Genomic DNA, 20,869 nt, shown 5'->3' with positions numbered 1-20,869 from the left:
CCACTCTGGAAAAGACTGTGAGATTTCTCATAAAAATAAACATAGGCTTACCATACAACCTCAGGCCTCATCAAAATTTAAAACTTTTACTCTGTGAAAGACCTGTGAAAAGGATGAAAAGACAAGCTACATACTGGGAAGTATTTGTAAACCACATATCCAAGAAAGACCTTATATCTGGAATATATAAAGACCTCTCAAAATTCAAAAGAATAATAAAAACAAAAAGTCCAATTAGAAAATGAGCAAAAGACAATTAAAAATAAAATTGTAAAAAAAATGATCAAAAAACATGAACAGATATTTCAGTAAGAGTATGTGCATTTGTAGGATCCTTACCTCATTTAATTTGGGGATTATCTTGATGGACATGGACAAGCTGATTTTAAATTTAGGAGAAAAAAGATCGTGAATAGCCAACAACTAGAAAATGCCTTTTTTTTAGAGGATTTTTTTAAAAAGCATTTATTTTTTAAAGCACACATAGAACATTTATAGTATTAACTCTAAGGCAAATCTCAAGAAATTTCAAATACTGGACTCATACAAACCACATTTTACTATAATCGATTACAGTAGAGAACAATTTTTGAAAAGATAGAATCAAAAAGATCCTATACATTTGAAAGTGTTAAATAGACATTTAGAATTAATTCATAGGGAAAAATAGAAATTATTTTGATAATTTAAAAATACAAAAAACTTGTTGAAAATTTGGTTGAGATTGTTCTGAATCAGAAAATATTGAAGGCTAACATGTTTCCTTCTTATCACTATTTTAACTGTACCTTACAATTTTTAGTATATGGTAGTGTTTTTATTCTTATTTAGTTCTGTATACTTTAAGATTATCCTTATAATTTCTATTTTCTGTGAGTAGGTCTTGCACATCTTTGCTTTGGTTAATTCCTAGGTATTTTTTAAGCTATTAGAAATATTGTTTTAGAATTTCATTTTTAATTGTTTATTGCTGGTATGTAGAAATAGAATTATTTTTTGTATATTGACTTTGTCTTCCATGGGCTTAATAAATTCACTGATTAATTCTAATACCTTATCTGTAGGTTATTTTGGATTTTATAAATACACAATCATATTGTCTATGCTTGACAGCTGTTTTACCTCTTTGTTTTCAATCCTTATACTACCCCCCTGCTCCCACTGCCTTTATCTTGCTTTTTGTTCTTGCTAAGACTGCTATTTCAGTGCTGAGAGAAATGATATTAGTGGGTACCTTTGTCTGATTCCCATTTCAAAGGAAAAGCTTTCAAGCTTTCAACATTTTATCATTAAGAATTATATTTGTGGTAGGTTTGTTTTTGTGGATATCCTTTATCAAATTAACATTATTATTTATTTTGAGTCTCAAATTGTTCCAGATTTGGCCATCCGGAACCCTTTCAGCCTAGCTCCTTAGTCTTTTTGACATGTCCCCATCATTTTTTTGAGCTTCTTCTTACTTACCACAAGATGTTCATCTGGTACCTTCCCTGTCCCAGCCCTGGAACCAGTTGATTCCTTTTAGTGGAAGTGGTATTTAGAATCTAAGTTCTGGAGGCTACTGATGTATCTTTGCTTCTAGGCCCTTTCAACAGACAAAACTAGGAAAGGGCTATGTCCACCTAAATAGATCTATGTATCTATCTAAAACTGTAGTAAGGTCATACTGATATGTCCAGTTTCAGTTCCATACCACAAGATACTTTCCAGTGTTTTCTCTTTTCCTAAGTGTAATTTTTTTTTATAATGGTTAGAATCCTGTTTCCGTTAATGTCAATATATTGACTTATTTGTTTAAGCTAGAATATACTGATGAGAGTGTCTGGATTCCTTAATATCTTCCTAATTCAGGTTTCTATTTTCTTCATATGGTTCCATATCACTGAGCATTTATTTATGCTGACTGTCCCTCCTGAGCTTCCTCTCTGGCTGCTGGGTCCGCTCACATATGTGGCTCATAGGGACACAGAGCTGCTTACGGAGTACCCTGCACATTAGGAACTACTCAGGTGGTAAAAGAAGAAGCATTCTCTACCCTCTGGGCTGGCTCTCGGTCCCTTTCAAGCCCCTTGCATCTGTTACTATCTCGACAAGATTCGTGCAGGAAGACTATCCTCTGTCACTTCTCTCCCTAGACTCTCACCTTCAGTGCAGGGAAGATGTGGCTAGTCCTATCAAACTCTCCTGGGCCTTTTGAGGAGATTTGACCTTCTATCCACCTTTCTTTCCTTTTCGTGTGTGTGTGTGTGTGTGTGTGTGTGTGTGTGTGTGTGTGTGTGTGCGCGTGTGCGTGCTGCATCAGATTCAGACACACGTTATCTATTAAAGCAAGCAAGATACTCTCACTTACCAATTGAGGTTTTTTTTTTTTTCCTTTCTGCAATATAAATCAGATAGAATGGCACTGACCAATGGGCAGCAGCATTGTCAACATAAAAAAAAAAAGTACTTTGAAGAAATCAGATCATGCCATGTAAAGTTATGCAACTATAAAAATAGTTGGACGACTTTGAGATTTTGATAGGAATAATTTTAAACAAACTGAGTATATGCTGCACTTAAAATATGAACTATTAGCTAAATTTTGAAATATTAGTTTTTTTCAGAGCATATTGAATATGGATTTATGAAGTTATTTCATTTATAGTTGATTGATATTTTATTTCTGCTCTAGTCTAATGTTGGAAAAAATTTTGCCCCATTGTTTTTTCCCTTAAGGAACAATACAGAGAAATGATTTTTCTGTTTAATATTGAAGTTAGGGGATGAATGTGAACATTATATTATAATTCAGTTGTCTAATCTCAGTGGCCTTTTGTTATGGAAAAGAAAAGTTGTCTGGTTGGAGTTTAGGACACAGACATCAGAGAGAATGGAAGGCAATACATAGTGTCTTTGTCCTTACTGTTTATCCTCATGGTTTGTCTGCTGCCCTAGTTCACATTCTTAGCACCAAGGAAATTATGAATAAGCCAGAAACATTTGCATAGTGGCAGTCAAGTGACTTCTTGGTGTATTTTATACAAATTGGAATCATTCTTCATTATTAAATATCTGGAAGCTTGTGTAATTTCAAAACTTGTTTCTCCTTGGCAGAAATAAGAGAACTGATGTTAGAAAACTTGCCTATCGATTCCTGGTGGATAACTTGAATCCTATAATATTAAGTTTTGTGAAAAGGAAGAGGTTCCATCAAATATTTCTTGAGGAGATGCCCTGGAGAGCTCAGATGAACCTGTATCTGGCAAGTGCACATTTCAACCTGCTTTTAACGAAGCTAGGGGAACGTACGAAGATGAAATTTGGCTCTTCACATCCAGTGGTCAGGTATAGAATGTGATCAGTGAATGATACTGTTTTAGCATGAGCATGGACTTTATTTGTTATGGTCAAGGATCCAATGTTGATAATAACTTAAAGAGGTTTACAGAGTGCTTCTCTCTTTACAGAGTATTGGTATATTACTTAATTTCTTGCTTCAGAATCTTTCCCAAACAAGTGCTGGATATAAGCTCTTAAGAAATACTAATCTGCATGTATCTTGAATATGTTTGTTAATATAGCTTTCTGTATAGGAGATAGTGTCATTTCAAGAGAAAATTAATATTAATTGTGTAATAACTGTAGTTATTAGGTATTAGACAAAGTTGTTTCATTTTGAGGTATATTTTAAGCCTCTATAAACACAGGTTGTATTTTCTCATACAATGTACACTTTATATCATTAATTCAGAAGACACTTTTGAGTTCTTGAGTGTTTTTGGCTAAAGTGTTATGGGAGATAAAATAGAAGATAAATACATAAAATGAAATACTATGTAATCATTAAAAAGTTGAGTAGAGTCTTTAATTAAAAAAAAAACAACTGAGCACCTGTTAGATACAAGGTACTGAGGTAGACACAAAGGGCATGAAAAGGTGAGCAGGACATACAAGTCAGAGTCTGGCAGGGTGGATCCCAAGTGTTAACGAACAATTGTAAATAATGGTATAAGGTGAAATATACACAAAATCTTCTTTGTTCCCGGGAAAAGCTTTCCTCTGACTGAAACTCACAGGACAGTTTTCGTGGGGAGGGACCACTTGGCCTGGTTCATGATGGATAGGCAAGATTTAGAAATGTGCAGATAGGGAAAGAGGTATTCCAGGTGGTTGGAAGCATATGAGTCAGAGCCCAGGCAGGAAACCCAAGATGAGAACCCCAAATGGTATGACCAGAATCTAGGGTAAATTAAAAGGAATGGTGTGAAATAATTTAAAAAAATAGATCAGTACCAGATCATGGAGGGTTTTAACTACTAAATCTGAACTTTAATTTATATACAGTGGGGGATTATTAAGGGTTTTTGAGCAGGGCAATGATAAAAAATTTCTCTGGCAGCAACATATCAAATGGATTGGAGGAAGGAGAGACTGTGACAGGGGTACGAATTAAAAGGGTATTTATTTCAATAATCCAGTGATAAAATATGCAGGTGAAATCCATGGTGAACTTGGTACCAGCTTCTGTTTCTTTAGAATTTTGGTTAAAATCATTACCAGATTGAACCTTCATTAAAACGTCTGTAGATAGTTCCCTTTTCTTAGGCTAGACCAGATTTGCATTTAAGAAGTAGTACATCAAAAACTAATGATGTATTTGTATGGTGACTAACATAACATAATAAAATTCAATTAAATTAAAAAAAAAAGTAGTTAGATTGCCTGACCAACAGGGAGGGCTTTTGGCAAAGTAACCCATTCATGAAGCCATGAAGGGAGAATGGTTCAGATAGGATGGGCTTCCTAACTTTCCTCTGAACACTGAGAATTCTCTGAAATTCCAATCATGCCTGACCATTCAGACATGATTACTTAATAGCATAGCAATTAGATAATGACCAAATTTGTCTCAGGGTAACTTGGTGCTAAATTCCATTTTACTAAAACCATTAAAACATACTCAATATTTATGTATGTATGTATTTCCCATTTATTTATTTATTTATTTATTTATGGTGGATTATTTACTGCTTACACCTTATTATTTTTATTTTTATTTATTTATTTTTTTAAAAGGTTTTTTATTTATTTTTTTGACAGAGGGAGACACAACGAAAGAGGGAACACAAACAGGGGGAGTGGGAGAGGGAGAAGCAGGCTTCCCACTGAGCAGGACCCTGGGATCATGACCTGAGCCTAAGGCAGACACTTAACGACTGAGCCACCCAGGCGCCCCATGCTTACACCTTATTTTATATTTTATTTTATTTATTTATTTATTCATGAGAGACAGAGAGAGAGAGAGAGAGAGGCAGAGGGAGAAGCAGGCTCCCAAGGAGAAGGGAGCCCGATGCGGGACTCGATCCCAGGACCCTGGGATCACGACCTGAGCCGAAGGCAGACGCTTAACCATCTGAGACACCCAGGCGCCCAACAGCTTATTTTATAAAAGAAATAACATTGATTGTGGACCCATTGCTTTTTATAGTAGGCATCTTCATTGAATTGTGTTTGAATCAGGTTAAATTGACATAAATTGTTTCAGAGTCCTCAGAATGAGTGTAGATTGTCATTCCCATTTTCAAGGGCCCTTTCAGTGAAATAGATATTGATGTTGAAATTCCTAAGAGCAAAATTACATTGTATAATTTTAAAATTTAATGGGAAATTGTTTGGCTTTGGTTAAGTGCCAGAATATGTTATGATCCAAATTTTGGAAGCACTAACTCACAAATTATTTAAAAATTAAAGTAGATTATATTTGACAGATTCAATTTTGCTTATATATATTTTTAATGATATTTTCTCCCCTGCAGTTTCCGATCATGTGATCCTAATATGTTCTCACTATATAATTCAGGAACAGTATTACCAACAGCGAAATTGACTCTAGAAAACTATAAACAGATACTTGATTTCCTTCATACAGCTAAAAAAAGAAAGGCCAACTTACCATCAGGTAAAATAAAAAATTATGATATATACTATCAAATTGCCTCTATATTCTTATTCACTGATGCAACACACACATGAACACACACACACACACACACACACACACACACACTCCACAGACACACAGAGGTACAGATATCATTTTCCAATGACCCGGGAATTTAATTGAGTTGTGGTATTTTGTAGGAGATCCTTATTTTCTCAGTTTTTTTTTTAAAGATTTTATTTATTTATTTGAGAGAGAGAGAATGAGAGAGAGAGAGAGCACATGAGAGGGAAGAGGGTCAGAGGGAGAAGCAGACTCCCTGCCGAGCAGGGAGCCCGATGCAGGACTCAATCCCAGGACTCCAGGATCATGACCTGAGCTGAAGGCAGTTGCTTAACCAACTGAGCCACCCAGGTGCCCCTATTTTCTCAGTTTTTAAAAATTTTCTGTTTTTATGATATGTATTTGGAAATATATATGGTGTATTCTAACCTAAACCAGTTTGGCTGTTCACCAAATATAATGTCTTATTTATTTATTTATTTATTTATTTATTTATTTATTTATTTATTTACTTATTTAAGAAAGGGAGAGAGTGGTAGGGAGGGGCAGAGGGAGAGGAAGAGAGAATCTTAAGCAGGCTCCATGCCCAGCGTGGAGCCTGACACAGGGCTCGATCTCAAAACCCTGAGATCATGACCTGGACCAAAATCAAGAGTCAGACACTTAACTGACTAAGCCATCCAGGCACCCCTAACGTTCTTTTTAAAATATTGGTAGCCTCCTATTGTCAAGATAGGTGAAGACTTGATATCAGGTGTTATATTTTAGCAGAAGTAAGTTTCAGAACAAATTCCACCACATGCAACCGATATGAAAACTGTCCTGTAGCTGTTTAATAGTACTGATTTTATACTCAGGGGAGTCTATTCTTGCCTTAGGATCTCCAACCAGCACCTTCCATGAAAGCTTACTCCAAGGTTAATGCAATAATATTTGTTTGAATGGCAGGACCAGCCAATATTCTTGTCATCTGCTCAGGTGACAGGAGACTCACTGAGTGGGGTGGAGAAATGCGGGTGAACAGGGCTCTTGATCTGGGTGCTACAATTGATGACACTATTCCTAAGCAATCACCTATCTTGAATACCACTCATTTCACAAATAAAGATTTATTTCTAATATCTTCATGCCATTACAAACCCTCTTTTGTAGATTTTTAGTAATGGTATTTTAAGTATTATGTAACGTATTGCTGATCAGGATACTTCATATGCTGGGTAACTGCCCCAGGAGTGTTGATTCATATTTGAGGTACTTGGTATGCTTTCTGATTTCTGCTAGGGTGTAGATTGGCTTTAACTGGTACCTTCATGTTATACTATGAATATTGAAGTATTTGAAAGTAAATTCCCTAGACATAGAGTCCAAGTTTTGTATGTAGATAGTAATATGTATCTTTAGTTTTTTTTTTTAACTAGTTGCCTAAGACCTCCCATGGAATCACCAATAGAATACTGTGCTATTTAAACTTATTATTTAATGCAAAGTTCTAAGAGAAGGTTTGTGGTAGGAGAAATCTGTATTTTTATATCACACCAACAGGATAATGAATGGACATGGTAGCTGCACTGCCTAACTCCAGGGGATGCTACTCACCTTCTAGTGTATGTGTCCTGGGAATGGACTATTTAGGGGGAAATTAAGGAAATTAAGTGGGATTCTGTGATTGGTCCATCAGAAAACATGACATTCCTGCCTCTGCATTGTTCCTTTGGCCATCACCCTTGCCCAGAATGATGTTCTCCATAGTCTTTCTGCATAGCTAAACCATGTTCACCCTTTAAGACCTAATCTAGATGCCTCCTTCTCTAGAAACTTTTCCTTGGTTCACTGTGTCCATGATAATCCCATCCTTCCTCCAAATTTATATAGCGTTTCTTATCTTAATTACTCATTTGATGCTTATCACCTATGTCTTCTGGAACTTTCTGTCTTCAATAATGTTATACTTTATTTTTGTACTGTAGATGCTGAAGAATTTTCCATATTTGTTAATTCCAGAATGAATGATGAAAATGTATCCAAGACACAAACAGTTTATGATTCAGACTCTCAGTCAGGTCTTAGTGCTAAAGAAAAGGATCAAGCAGCAAATTTGAGTCTATTGGATCATTTTATGAAAATCTTCTTATATTGCAGGAGAGCAATGGTAAGATGGTCCTTCTGATTTGCTAAATTGATAGACATAAATCTCAGGCCATTAGTTTGGGCATGTAAGATGTATTTATTTATTTACTATCCATACTTTTAGTTTCAACTTTGAAACTACATTTCCTGGGTTTAACATCAATCATTTTTGAGGTTTGCCTGCCATAGTGCTGAAGATTTACACATTGTGAGGTTGTCAGGGAGAGGGGTAAGCTGCTTTAGTCATCAGTCATCCATTGGTGTGGAGCTGAGGTGGCTTTTGTCCTTGCCTACACAATCAGATACTCCTCTGCCACTTTCTTGCCACATATGGTACATGGCCTTCTATGATGGTGACACTAGTGGTTCCTGTCTGGAATCTTGCTCCTGCCTGGGGTACCATAAACTCCTTTATTCCCTCTAGCACAGGGAACACTCTTTCTGGGCCACAGGAAAATCCTGCTCCTGGCCCCTGACCCCCTGTTTCTACAAACCAATTGTGTCTTCTCTCAAATGCTTTTCTCTTTTCTTTTCTTAAATATTGTGTGCTACATTATTAAACTTAGAATTGGAATCATTAGCTACAAAGAAATTAGTCTCCTTTTTCTCATTGCAGGAATGGCATATACTTCAAACATTTCAAGAGTTGAGAGGAAATCTATCCTTTCTAGAACACTTGAGTTCCCATTTTCTCTGTGGAGAGGGTGCTTTCTTGAAAAATGTGAAGTAAACCCACATCATCCCCCATGACCATGAGCATTGCATCCTATCCTTTCCACCAGCTTCAGGGCCCTGGAAGGTCTGGGTCCTGCTCACTTCTTGGAACTCAGTTCATCTTGATCTCATTCAGTCTACTCTCCTCTGTGTGATCTTGAAAGCACTGAGCTTGTTCCTTTCTCGTCCCTCAAGTTCATCCTCCATCCTTTGCAGTTGCTGCTCCCTCAGTTTCAAATGCTGTCCTCCCAACACTCTCTCCCCCACCTTCATATGACTTGCTCAACTCAATATTCAAGTCTATGCTCATGTCACCTCCTCAGAGAGGACTTTTTTCCTGACCACCCCCATCAAAAAGGGCATATCCTCTCATGCTTGTCAGATTCTGACTCATTTCTGCTTTATTTTTCTTTATAATACTTATTATTCCCTGAAACTATATTTTCATTTGTCCACTTACCTAGTGTTCAGTCTCCACTAATAAATTGAAGCAGCACGAGGGCAGACCTGGTTACCCTTGCTAATTGCCACATTCCCAGAACCTAGAACAATGGAAATGTTGGAGTCAGACTGCTGGTGTGCAAATCTTAGCTAACCACTTAGTAGATCATGACCCTGGGCAAGTTAGCTCCATGCCTGTGTTTCCTTATCTGTAAATTAAATAGAATACTAGTGCACACTTATTTCATAGGAGCTATTATTAGAATTAACTGAGATAATGATATAAGTGACACATAATAAATGGTGTTAGTTATTTTTTATTATTGACATAATTTTTGCAGAAAGATGAAGTTGTTCAGAGATCTCTAACTTTTGAAACTTTGGGTTTTTTTTAATGTTGTGTTTGTCTTAGGTTCTTGCTCATCGTGGTGGCTATTGGACTCTGCTTCAGAATTGCTGTCGGGCCCTTTGGAACTTTACTCAGGAGCTGCAGATACTTCTAAAACAAGCAGTGGATATGTATGAAACATTTCCTATTAGCCAGGATGGTTTCCTCTGTACCTGTGTTTTGCCATTCTATTTGGGAGCAGAATTACTTATTGACATGTTGATAGAACTACAAAATATCAATTCTATTAAGGTAAGGGCATTTGGGTAGTTATTTTTACTGCATCCAATTAATAACTACTTTTTACCATGCACCTTGAGATAAATAGAAATTAATATTTTCCTTGAGTTCTTACTTGGTTTGTCTATATTTCATTTGCTTCATTATTATTATTTGGTTCACAATACATAGCTCACATTGATATTAATTGTAAATATCTTAGCCTGAAAATTCAACTTTTTAAAGGAAAGAGAAAGTAACATTTACTGAGTTCCAGCTTCTGTATAAACTAACTGTAATGGTTTTAATCCTCATGGCAATTTTTTTGACAGAGAAACAGACCCCAAGGGAGATCATAGAGCCTGTCAGTTGCTCTTGACTTCACTGCTTTATCTGCCCTTGTTCTAGTACTCCAGATCTGGTAGACTTTGCAGCCATTTAAGTCTACCACACTATGGTTTAAAACATGCTATAACCCAAACACATTGAAATTTAATAAATACATAAGCACATTGAGTCATGGAATTTATAACATTTTCAGATATAAAATATGTGAAAACAGTAGCACAAAAGACAGAGTAATAAGTTTTTTACACTTTTTATAAATATAAAGTAGTACACTATTAACTCTTAAGTGGAATGTGATATGTTAAGGATGCATTTAATAATCCTTAGAGTAATACCAAAAAAGAGATAGAGCTACAAAGCCATTGCGGTGAAGTGGAAACTAAATAGTGGTCAATGAATTAAAGAAAGCAGAAAAAAAGAAACAGGAACAGGAACATACGGGCAGAACAGAAAGCAAATAGCAAATAATAAATCTACCCCAATCATATCAATTACTATATTAAATAAAAGTGGCTTAAACACCCTAATCAAAAGGCAGAGTATGTTGGATAAAAAGAAAGACATGTAATAGTTGGCCACATGAGAAGTATTCTGAACATAAAGAAATTGATTGAAAATAAATCAGTGGAAAGAGATATACCATGAATAATACAGTAAACATAAAAAACTGGTGAGACTTATTAATATTAGATAAAATAACCTTTAAATCAGGGAGTATTTTGACAGATAAAGAGAGACATTTTATAATGAGAAGAGGCTTAATTAATCAAGAAGACATATTAATCATAAATGTGTATGCTCCTAATAAGAGAGATTCAGAGTATACTTTAGACACCCAAAGCCTGAAGAGCTTCCAGAATGGTGAAAGCATTGATGTGTTGGGTGACTCCATGGGGAGAGGACATGGAACCCCCTTATCCAGGACCCTTCTGGACTGTGTACCTCTTTCATTTGGCTGTCCCTGAGTTGTACCTTTATAATAAAACTGTGTTCCTAGGTATAGTGTTTTAAGTGAATGACAACGAATTATTGAATCTGAGGGGGTTGTTGAAACCCCTAAATTTATAGCTATTCAGTCAGAAGTGCAGGTGACCTGAGACTTGTGGCTGACATCTGAAGTAAGGGCAGTCTTGTGGAGGACTAAGTCTTGGAGTCTGACCTTAATTCTGGAGAGGTTGTTAGTGTCAGAATTGAAGTGCAGCACACATAAGAGGGTTAGAAACAGAGCACAAGTGCATATGGTGTGCTCACCAAGATGGATCATATGCAGGGTCAAAAAATAAGTCATAATAAAATTTAAAAGACTGAAATCTTGAAGAGTATGTTCTCTGACCCCTACCTTATGAATAGACCAATAGAAATTAGGAAGAAAAATCTCCAAATATCTGGACATTAACACAGTTTTAAATAATCCATGGGTCAAAGAAGAAAACCCAAGAGAAACTTAAAAATATTTCAAACTGGACAACATATCAAAATTTGTGGGATGCAAATAAACCAGTATGTAGAGGAACTTAATAGTTTTAAATGTTTAAGAGTAAAGAAGAAAGATATAACATCAGTTATCTAAGTGTCCACCTATAGGAGCTCAAAAAAGAAGAACAAATTAAATCCAAAGTAAGTAAAAAGAACAAAGAAAATAAGTGAAAGAATAAGAGGAGAAATAATTTATACATAAAACAAAACAAAATTAATAAAGTTAATAAATTAATCATTTGAAAAGATTATTAAAATTGGCAGAATCCTAGGAATACTGAGGAACAAAAGAAAGAAAAGCATTAATAACTTGACATTAGTGATGAAAGAGAGATATAACTACAGATCCTATAGATATTAAAAGAAAAAGAGAATATTATGATCAATTTTTACTAATGAATTTGATAACTTTAAATGAAATGGACATATTTATCACAAAGCACAGCTTAAAGCTAACACAAGAAGCAATAGAAAAAATGAATTGCCCTAAATATATTAAGGAAAATGAATTTATAATTAGGAACTTTGAGATAAAGAAAACTCCATACCCAGAATATTTCCCTGCAGAATTCGAGCAAACATATAAGGACAAAATCATAAATCATGCACAAAAATTTTTTTCAGAAGTGAAGCCAGCTTAACCCTGACAGAAAATATCAAAAAGAGAAGTATGAACCAATATCCCTCATGAACATAGACAAAGAACTCCTTAATGAAATATTAGCAGATCAATCCCAGCAATATATAAAATATGCAAATGAGGTCTATAATATCTACAGTTATACAAATGATGATCAAGTGGGCTTATCCCAGAAATGTAAGGTTAACATTTAAAGATCAGTCAAGCAGTGCCTGGGTGGCTCAGTTGGTTAAGCGTCCAACTCTTGGTTTTGGCTCAGGTCGTGATCTCAGGGTGGTGAGATCAAGCACCATGTTGGGCTCTGCACACAGTGTGGAGTCTGCTTGAGATTCTTTCCCCCATCTTTTCCCTCCCCATCTGCTTCTCCCCCTGTTCGTGTGTGCTCTCTCAAATAAAAAGATAAAAATCTTAAAAAAAATAAAGATCAAGATAATTCACCATATTAACAGGATAAAAGAGACAAATTATATGACCATTGAAATAGATACAGCAAAAGCATTTACAAAATTTGATATCACTTTTTCCACCTGCTTTCCCTCCCCTTGAGTGCTGCTCTAGCTGCATTGCTCTTGCTCTGAATTCTGGGTTCCTGCTAAGCCAGGGTAGCTGTTCTCTTTCTCTGGCTGTCGTCATATTATCTACCTGGACCTCATCAGTCATGATGAGATGTTCTCTGACATCTACAAGATTCAGGAGGTTGCAAATGAGCTGTGCCTGGAGATGAGTGAGAAAATAGTAGGACAGAAGGTACTATTGATGGAAATGGATTTCTTGAAGGCCCCCAAGGCAAAGGTACTGAAAGCACAGTAATCATTGGTGTTGATGTTGTCGGGAACCATTACTTACAGGAAACAAGCTTCACAAATGAAGCCTATGAAAAGTACATCATAGATTATAGGAAATCATTCTAAGGCAAACTTGAAGAACAGGGATCAGAAAGTGTAAACCTTTTGAGCCCTGTGAATTGTGCAAGACTGTTGAATCACAGATCTGTACCTCTGAAACAAATAATGCAATATATGTTATTGTGATATAATGGTGATATAAGGCAATATAATGTGATAAACATGTCCATTTCAATTAAAGAAGAAGAAGATAGCAGGAGGGGAAGAATGAAGGGGGGGAAATCGGAGAGGGAGACGAACCATGAGAGAAGATGGACTCTGAAAAACAAACTGAGGGTTCTAGAGGGGAGGGGGGTGGGGGGATGGGTTAGCCTGGTGATGGGTATTAAAGAGGGCACCTTCTGCGTGGAGCACTGGGTGTTATACACAAACAATGAATCATGGAACACTACATCAAAAACTGATGATGCAATGTATGGTGATTAACATAATAAAATTTAAAGAAAAAAGAGAGAAAGTGTAAACCTTTTATAGCAGAGGCTGCAGACAAATAAAGCATATCTTTGCTAATTCAAAACTACCAGTTCTTTATTGGTGAAAACATGAATTCAGATGGCATGGTTGCTCTGCTGGACTACCGTGAGGATGGTGCAACCCTATATATGATTTTCTTTAAGGATGGTTTATAAATGAAAAAATGTTAACAAAATGGCAATTACTTTAGCTCTATCACCTGTCATCATAACTGGCTGCTGCTTTTCACACATCCACACAACACCAGGACTTGGACAATTGGGTGATGTCATCGTGATCTCTTCATTTATTTTAATGTTGATTTATTTGGAGTGGAGTCATTTTTTTTTAAAAGAAAAAAACCATATCATGTAGGTTGCCTAAAAATAAAATGCATTTAAACTTATTTGAGAGAATACCTCTTAATTTAATATGTATTTAAACTAAGTCTGTCTTACAGTGTTCCTGAGAAGATGGAGCCTAGTTGACCACAATAGACCACAAATAGAAAGCATAAGACTGTCTTCAGATAACTTTACAGGGGAAACACTTCTGGGACTGGTATATAAAAAACAACAAGAATTACAAGTCTTAATTCTAAGTTGAAGTAAAGGAAAAGACCATATTCATAGAGTGCCAAATGTAAAGTGGATCTTTATACATTTCATCACCTACAAACAGAAGTAGTTAACTCTGGAAGACATTATCAAAAGAATAAAAAGAGACTAATACAATTGGAAGCAAAACAAAAAAAATGTCATTGATGTTAAAGACTCTCAGCAAACTAGGAATACCTGATAAAAAGTAGTATCTACTTTTAAACATCATACTTAATGGTGAAATATTGTGAGCTTCCCTCTAAGATTGGGAACAAAGCAAGGATGTCTGTTCATACCACTTTTGCTCAATACCATGCCAGAGATCCTGACAGGTACAATAAGGCAGATAAGCATGTGGATTGGAAGGGAATAATATGAATTTTTATATAGAAAATTCCAACTCTTAAGGACTCTGTAAAGCAACTACTAGAACTAGTAAACAAAATAGCAGCTCATAAAGTCAATATAAAAAATTTCTTTGTACTAACAGAAAACAACTAGGAAATGAAAATTTAAAAATACCATTCAAAATATCAAGTTTCTAGGAATATATTTAAGGAAATCCGTATAAGATTTTTACACTGAAAATTATAATGTATTGCAGAAAAAAATTAAAGAAGATCTAAATAGACACAGAGATATATCATGTTCATGAACCAAAAGACTTAATATTGCTAGGATATCATTTATTTCCAATTTGATCTATTGATTCAGGGAAATTCTAATGAAAATTCCAACAGACATTTTTTTTCAGTATAAATTGAAAGTTCATTTTAAAACTTATAAGCAAATGCAAAGAAATGTGAATGGCCAAGAAAATCTTTAAAAAGAACAAATTTGGAAAACTCCCTACCTGATATCAAGGTTTATCAATGATGTAATTAGAAGAGTATGATATTGGCATAAAGAGAAACATATCAATGGAATAAAAAGAGACTCTTAAAACAGACTCATACATATGGTCAATATTTTACAAAGATGTCGAAACAATTCAAAAGACTCAAAAAAGAAATAACTCTTAGCACCCAGATGGGTTCTTTAAAAACCATTTCCCAATAAAAGAAATAGGACTCCTTGGTGGAAAAAAAAAGTCTGATTACCTTCTCTATGTGAATTATACTTGAGGATAACCAAATAATTAACAGTCAAGGAAGAGAAATTTTTCTTTATAGAATTTTCAGGTAATAACTGAAGAAAGAATGTTGAAATTAGAATATCAGGATTTTGCAATTCTTTGTGAATTCATGGGGGGATGAACAGCACCAGTGAAGTATACTTGTTTGAAAAAAATAAATCAAACTGGAAGCAGGGCAAGCATTTAAATCTAACCAACAACTTACAGAAGATCCGGAGACAGAGAAACATTTAGAATGAAACCATGGGGATGCATCAGTAGAAATTCCGACTATGGAAACTCTACAAGACAAACAACCTGGATTCTTCAACAAAAAAATTGAAGTAAAAAAAGAGATGAAACCTATAGATTAAAAAAGACTTAAGAGACGTAAATGCAATGTTTGGACCTTATTTTGATCCCATTCCAAACTAATGCACTCAAAAATTTATAAAGTATAAAGGAAATGTGAACACTAGTTATTCAATAATGTTTTGAAGGATTTTTTTGCTAATTTCTTTTGTTAGGTGGGATTATATTATTATGGTTATGTTTCTGTAAAAATAATTCTTGTCTTTTTAGAGACACATGATGAAGTATTTATAGATTAATATAATTTGGGGGATGTAATTCAAAATACTGGCAGAAGTGGGTATATGTATGGATTAAACCAAGTAGATCCCAAAAGTTGATAATTGGTTGAAGCTGGTTGTGGGTACATAGGGCCTCAGGATATTATTTTCTCTGCTTTTGTAAGTGTTAGAAATTTTCTTTAATAAAAAGTTTTTTTTTTAAATTACACATGGCCCATACTTAATCTTCAGAGTATAAAGACTGGTCTTGACCATGCCAGAAACTTCACTTTCCATATGCTATTTTCATCCCCAAATGCCAGTGCTGCTTATTTCTCAATATTGTTGGGTAATGTTATCAAAATTAGGAAGTAAATAGTTAATACTTTTTTCCTTCTCTCTTGATGGTTGGAGATACAATGCTTTGTTGTTGAGGAAAGCTATATTGGAAGATATAGTAACCACAGAGGGCTTCCCTCTCCTTCATCCCAGAAGTAAACTTACCATGTAGGCATAGGCATGACTAACTGATATCAGATATCCTTCTTCTTCATGGATGGCCCAGGAAAGTTATTTCATTTGGACCCAGGAAATTTACCCATGTCTGAAGAAAGAATATGTCATCCTATAGGCAGGCAGGCTCTGACAGAGCAGTCACCTTGGAAAAGTTGAGTGGGACAGACTTGATTTCTTCTACACTCACCAAGAGGATTGAGTAAAGGCCAAGAGTGCCTCCACTTGGAACCCTGGAGTCAAGGAAATGGAGAGAACCCTTTATGCAGCTCTGTGCTGCTGGAAGTCTTACTGTAGAATCAGTGGGTAGAAGGATGGAGCTCATAACATCAACAAAATGGAAACTACCCTTTATTGAGTATGTCCCATGTGCCAGTGACTGTGCTAAGGAGGAAAATTCACATGGGTCACATATGGCACACCTATTATTCACACCTACACAAGACTGACTTGAGGCATTCATATTACATTGCACAGCCAGATGACTTCCTAAAGGTCTCTTCCAACCTCAAGAACCATGAATCTTGTTAGCGATATTTGTCCTCTACTTGTTAGAGGAAGGTTGGTACCTTCTCTCCTCTATGCGTGGATTACCCTTAATAGTAACACCAGCTTAAGAGGGGCTGGTCTTGAGTTACCCAACTATTTGTTGGGCTGCAACCTGGCTTATAGGTGGATCTAAGGGTTTTTGTTTGTTTGTTTGTTTTTGTCTCAATAATTTCTAAGGATATACACAGATGCATCAGGGACTCTTGGGAAATGAATACATTAGTTACATAGTACCTCTGACTTAGGCAAAAACAGGGTTTTCTAGAAGATTTCCTTCTCCATAGGTTTGACCTTTGTATCAGGGAATTGGACATATTATGCCTTAGACTGATGAATGTAACCAATGTATTGTGGAAACTTAATAATTTGCGTATACTAAAACCTGTTCTTCAAAACTTTATCTTACTCGTTTAATGTCCTTACTTACATAGGTAGTGACTGTGGACCAGGAATTATGGACCTCAGTCTGTGCTGTCTAATATGGTAATGACTAGCCATATGTGGCTATTTAAAGTTAAGCTTAAATTAATTAAAATTAAATGAAATTAAAAATCCAGTTGCAATGGTCATATTTCAGTAGCTCCAATGTTCACACATGCTTGGTGGCTACTATATCAAGCAACACAGACATAGCACATTTCCATCATCATAGAAAGTTCTTTTGAGTAACAATGTTCAAGCTTTGATTTGCATAATAAAAACATTTAAATTTTTTTATATTCAGTTCTTTTCCTGTTATATTTTCTATCATATTCAGTTTTCAGAAAAAAAATGTGTAGTGAAATCTGAAAATACATTTTTTTCCATGTGCTACTTGCAGGTTATTGAAGAAAAAGGGGAGTTCAGTGTTCCAAGCTGCTATGGAAATATTAAAAATGATAACGGTGGTTCTAGCCTTGATTTTGAGTATCTTTTGGATGATGTAAATGTGGTTGATTTGAAATGGATCCATAACTTTGTGTTGAAATCTCTGGAACTTTTATATCAAGTGGAAAAATGGGAAACACTGGTATCACTTGCTATCCAATTCAATACAATTTCACAGTAAGTATTGCTGTAAGGGCAATTAAAAGTGACAAGCTTCCATTTATTTATTTTTTTATTTTTTAAAATTTTATTATGTTAATCACCATACATTACATCATTAATTTTTGATGTAGTGTTCCATGATTCATTGTTTGCGTATAACACCTAGTGCTCCATTCAGTATGTGCCCTCTTTAATTCTCATCACCAGGCTAACCCATCCCCCCACCCCCTCCCCTCTAGAACCCTCAGTTTGTTTCTCAGAGTCCATAGCCTCTCATGGTTCATCTCCCCCTCCGATTTCCCCCCCTTCATTTTACCCTTCCTACTATCTTCTTTTTTTAACATATAATGTATTATTTATTTCAGAGGTACAGGGACAAGCTTCCATTTAAAAAATGCATTTTAACTAATGTCTGCTTTTTAATGTATTTCTACCTCTTTCTAGTGAGAGATACACAGAGCAAGTGACACCACTCCTGGTGTACGCACAGCGTCAGCTTCTTCTAAGAATATCCAAGTTCAATGGCCCGGATGTTACCCAACAACCTTGTGCAAGATATGAGGCTGAATACAAAGAGAAGGTGAGTTTGGCTCTATTATTCATGCAGTTGTGATTTCTGAGGAGTGCACGTATAAAATACAAATATTTAGGGATCAGATAAATATTTTTTTTTTAAAGATTTTATTTATTTATTTGACAGAGAGAGACACAGCGAGAGAGGGAACACAAGCAGGGGGAGTGGGAGAGGGAGAAGCAGGCTTCCCGCAGAGCAGGGAGCCTGATGCGGGGCTCGATCCCAGGACGTTGGGACCATGACCTGAGCCGAAGGCAGCCGCTTAACCGACTGAGCCACCCAGGCACCCCAGGGATCAGATAAATATTATTTTTACTTAGGCATTTATCATTTAAATCAACAAACGTTAATGAAAGCCTGCTATATGCCAATATTTTCCAGGTACAAGGTAAACAAAAATTAAGTCCTTATACATAGGAAACTTACATTCAGGCCAGAGCTGATATATTCATTAGGGACAATGAGGACATTGTCTAGAGCCACCAAACTTTTAGAGGCCCACTAAATGTTTTAATTTTTTTTAATGTGAAGAAAAAAGTAACTTTTAGGTCAAAGAAAAGGCTTTAATTTTTACAAATACTGTATTTGTATTTATGCCAACATAATCATATGATACAATTTTTAATATTTTTTATGGAGGTGTGGGCCCATGAAAGTGAAAGTGTGTAAGGACCATGAAAATCATGGTGCATCTTTGAGTTAGGTGGAGGAAAGGGAAGTAAATTCTTTCATTTATTAATTTAATAAATGTGTATTGACTATCTAATACCAGAACCATGGCATACAGTTATACAGTTTGCGACCTGGCCCAGGGCCCCCAGTGTACATGAGGACTGAAATCTAGTCCCACCTCCCATACCACTCTGTGTGCTTGGGGTGTTGCGACCACACAGTGAGGGCTCCATTTTCTTCTCACAGAGGTTCCTTATGGCCCTTGCATATTCTTGCCTCCTGCGTATTCTAACACAATGAGAATACAGTCTGAGTTCTTGCTTTATGGAGTTTAATTTTGGAGGGGTAGAGGTAGGGCCAGATAATAAACATGTAAACAGATACATAAACAGGTTTATGATCATTGAGTTCTCTGAAGAGACTAAAATGGGTCCATGGGTTAGAGATAGGTGGGGTGGGAGGTAGAAATCTGGAATGCCTCTTGGAAACGGTAGACTTCGATGAGAAATGGCCAGCCATACATAAGAGAGAGCCTTCCAGCCCAAGGGATGAATAAGGGCAAAGGCCCTGAGGTGGGACAAGACGAAGGCCTGAGTGGCTGGAATGTCACAGATAGGGGCGAGAGTGAAAACAGGGGGGCTTTGCTTCTTCATCTTCTCCCCACTGTCTTAATGGTAGTGTGTCCCAGGACTTTGTTCTTGGTCCTCCTGTCTTCTTTATCCACATCCTCTCCCTTGGTGAGCTCATTCAGTCTGTGGCTCTAAGTACTATCTTTATGATAATGACTTTTGAAATTACAGCTTCACTCTAGACCTTTCTCCTGAATTCTGTGTTGACATGTAATTCCCTGTATCAGTCAGGGTTCAATCAGAGAACCAGAACCAGTAGGATCTATTATCTATCTGTCTGTCTGTCTATCTTCTATCTGTCATATATCCATCAAGATTTATTGCAAGGAATTGGCTTATGTGATTGTGGGGGCTGGCCAGACGAGTCCAAAATTATAAGGTGGTCAGTCAGGATCGTGAGCAGGAAGGAAACTTACAGGTGTGGCCAGAAGCTGTTATCCTTAGGCAGTCAGTGAGGGGTGATCCAGTTAGTAGACTTGGATGCTGTTTGGAGTCTGGAGACCCTCCAGCAGCACATCAGTGACCCACCTGCTTAGATCAGGCCGGCGAAGATAATCTCTTTAGTTTAAAGGAAATTTATTAAGGACTTTAATTAGTATCTGCAAAATCCCTTCAGAGTGGCAGCTAGATTAGTGTTTGAATAGCTGGGATGAAGTGTGTGTATGCTGCAAAATGGATACTTCCCTCCCTTTTGTCCTCATAGTTTAGCCTAACCAAGTTGACCCATCAAAAAACCATCATGCTGCCTAATTAACATGTCTAATACACTTCTGAAATTTAGTATATTTCAAGCAAACCTGTTCTGACAAGTCTTCCCCACTTCAATTGATGACAACACTGTTCTCCTAGTTGCTCAGGCTAGACACCTTGGAGACGTCTCAGACTCCTCTCTTGCTTTCATTACCCCACTTCAAAGTGGTT

At 36.2% G+C, this 20,869-nt stretch overlaps 1 protein-coding gene and 1 pseudogene across 1 annotated transcript in view; both read left to right on the top strand.

Moving 5' to 3' along the window:
• CFAP54 (cilia and flagella associated protein 54) overlaps positions 1–20,869 on the top strand; it is a 301,093-nt gene that overhangs the window by 140,132 nt on the left and 140,092 nt on the right. The window contains exons 33-38 of the mRNA XM_027594798.2: positions 3,097–3,327; positions 5,799–5,941; positions 7,954–8,135; positions 9,681–9,908; positions 17,865–18,088; positions 18,518–18,653. Coding sequence (XP_027450599.2) covers positions 3,097–3,327; positions 5,799–5,941; positions 7,954–8,135; positions 9,681–9,908; positions 17,865–18,088; positions 18,518–18,653 — 1,144 coding nt within the window. The remainder of the gene's footprint in view (positions 1–3,096; positions 3,328–5,798; positions 5,942–7,953; positions 8,136–9,680; positions 9,909–17,864; positions 18,089–18,517; positions 18,654–20,869) is intronic.
• LOC113921630 lies at positions 12,490–13,888 on the top strand (annotated as a pseudogene).

The sequence above is a fragment of the Zalophus californianus genome, chromosome 9 (genome assembly GCF_009762305.2).
Source record: "Zalophus californianus isolate mZalCal1 chromosome 9, mZalCal1.pri.v2, whole genome shotgun sequence".
Lineage (NCBI taxonomy): Eukaryota > Metazoa > Chordata > Mammalia > Carnivora > Otariidae > Zalophus > Zalophus californianus.
The sequence above is the reverse complement of the archived record's forward strand: the minus strand, read 5'-3'. Positions and strand labels throughout refer to the sequence as shown.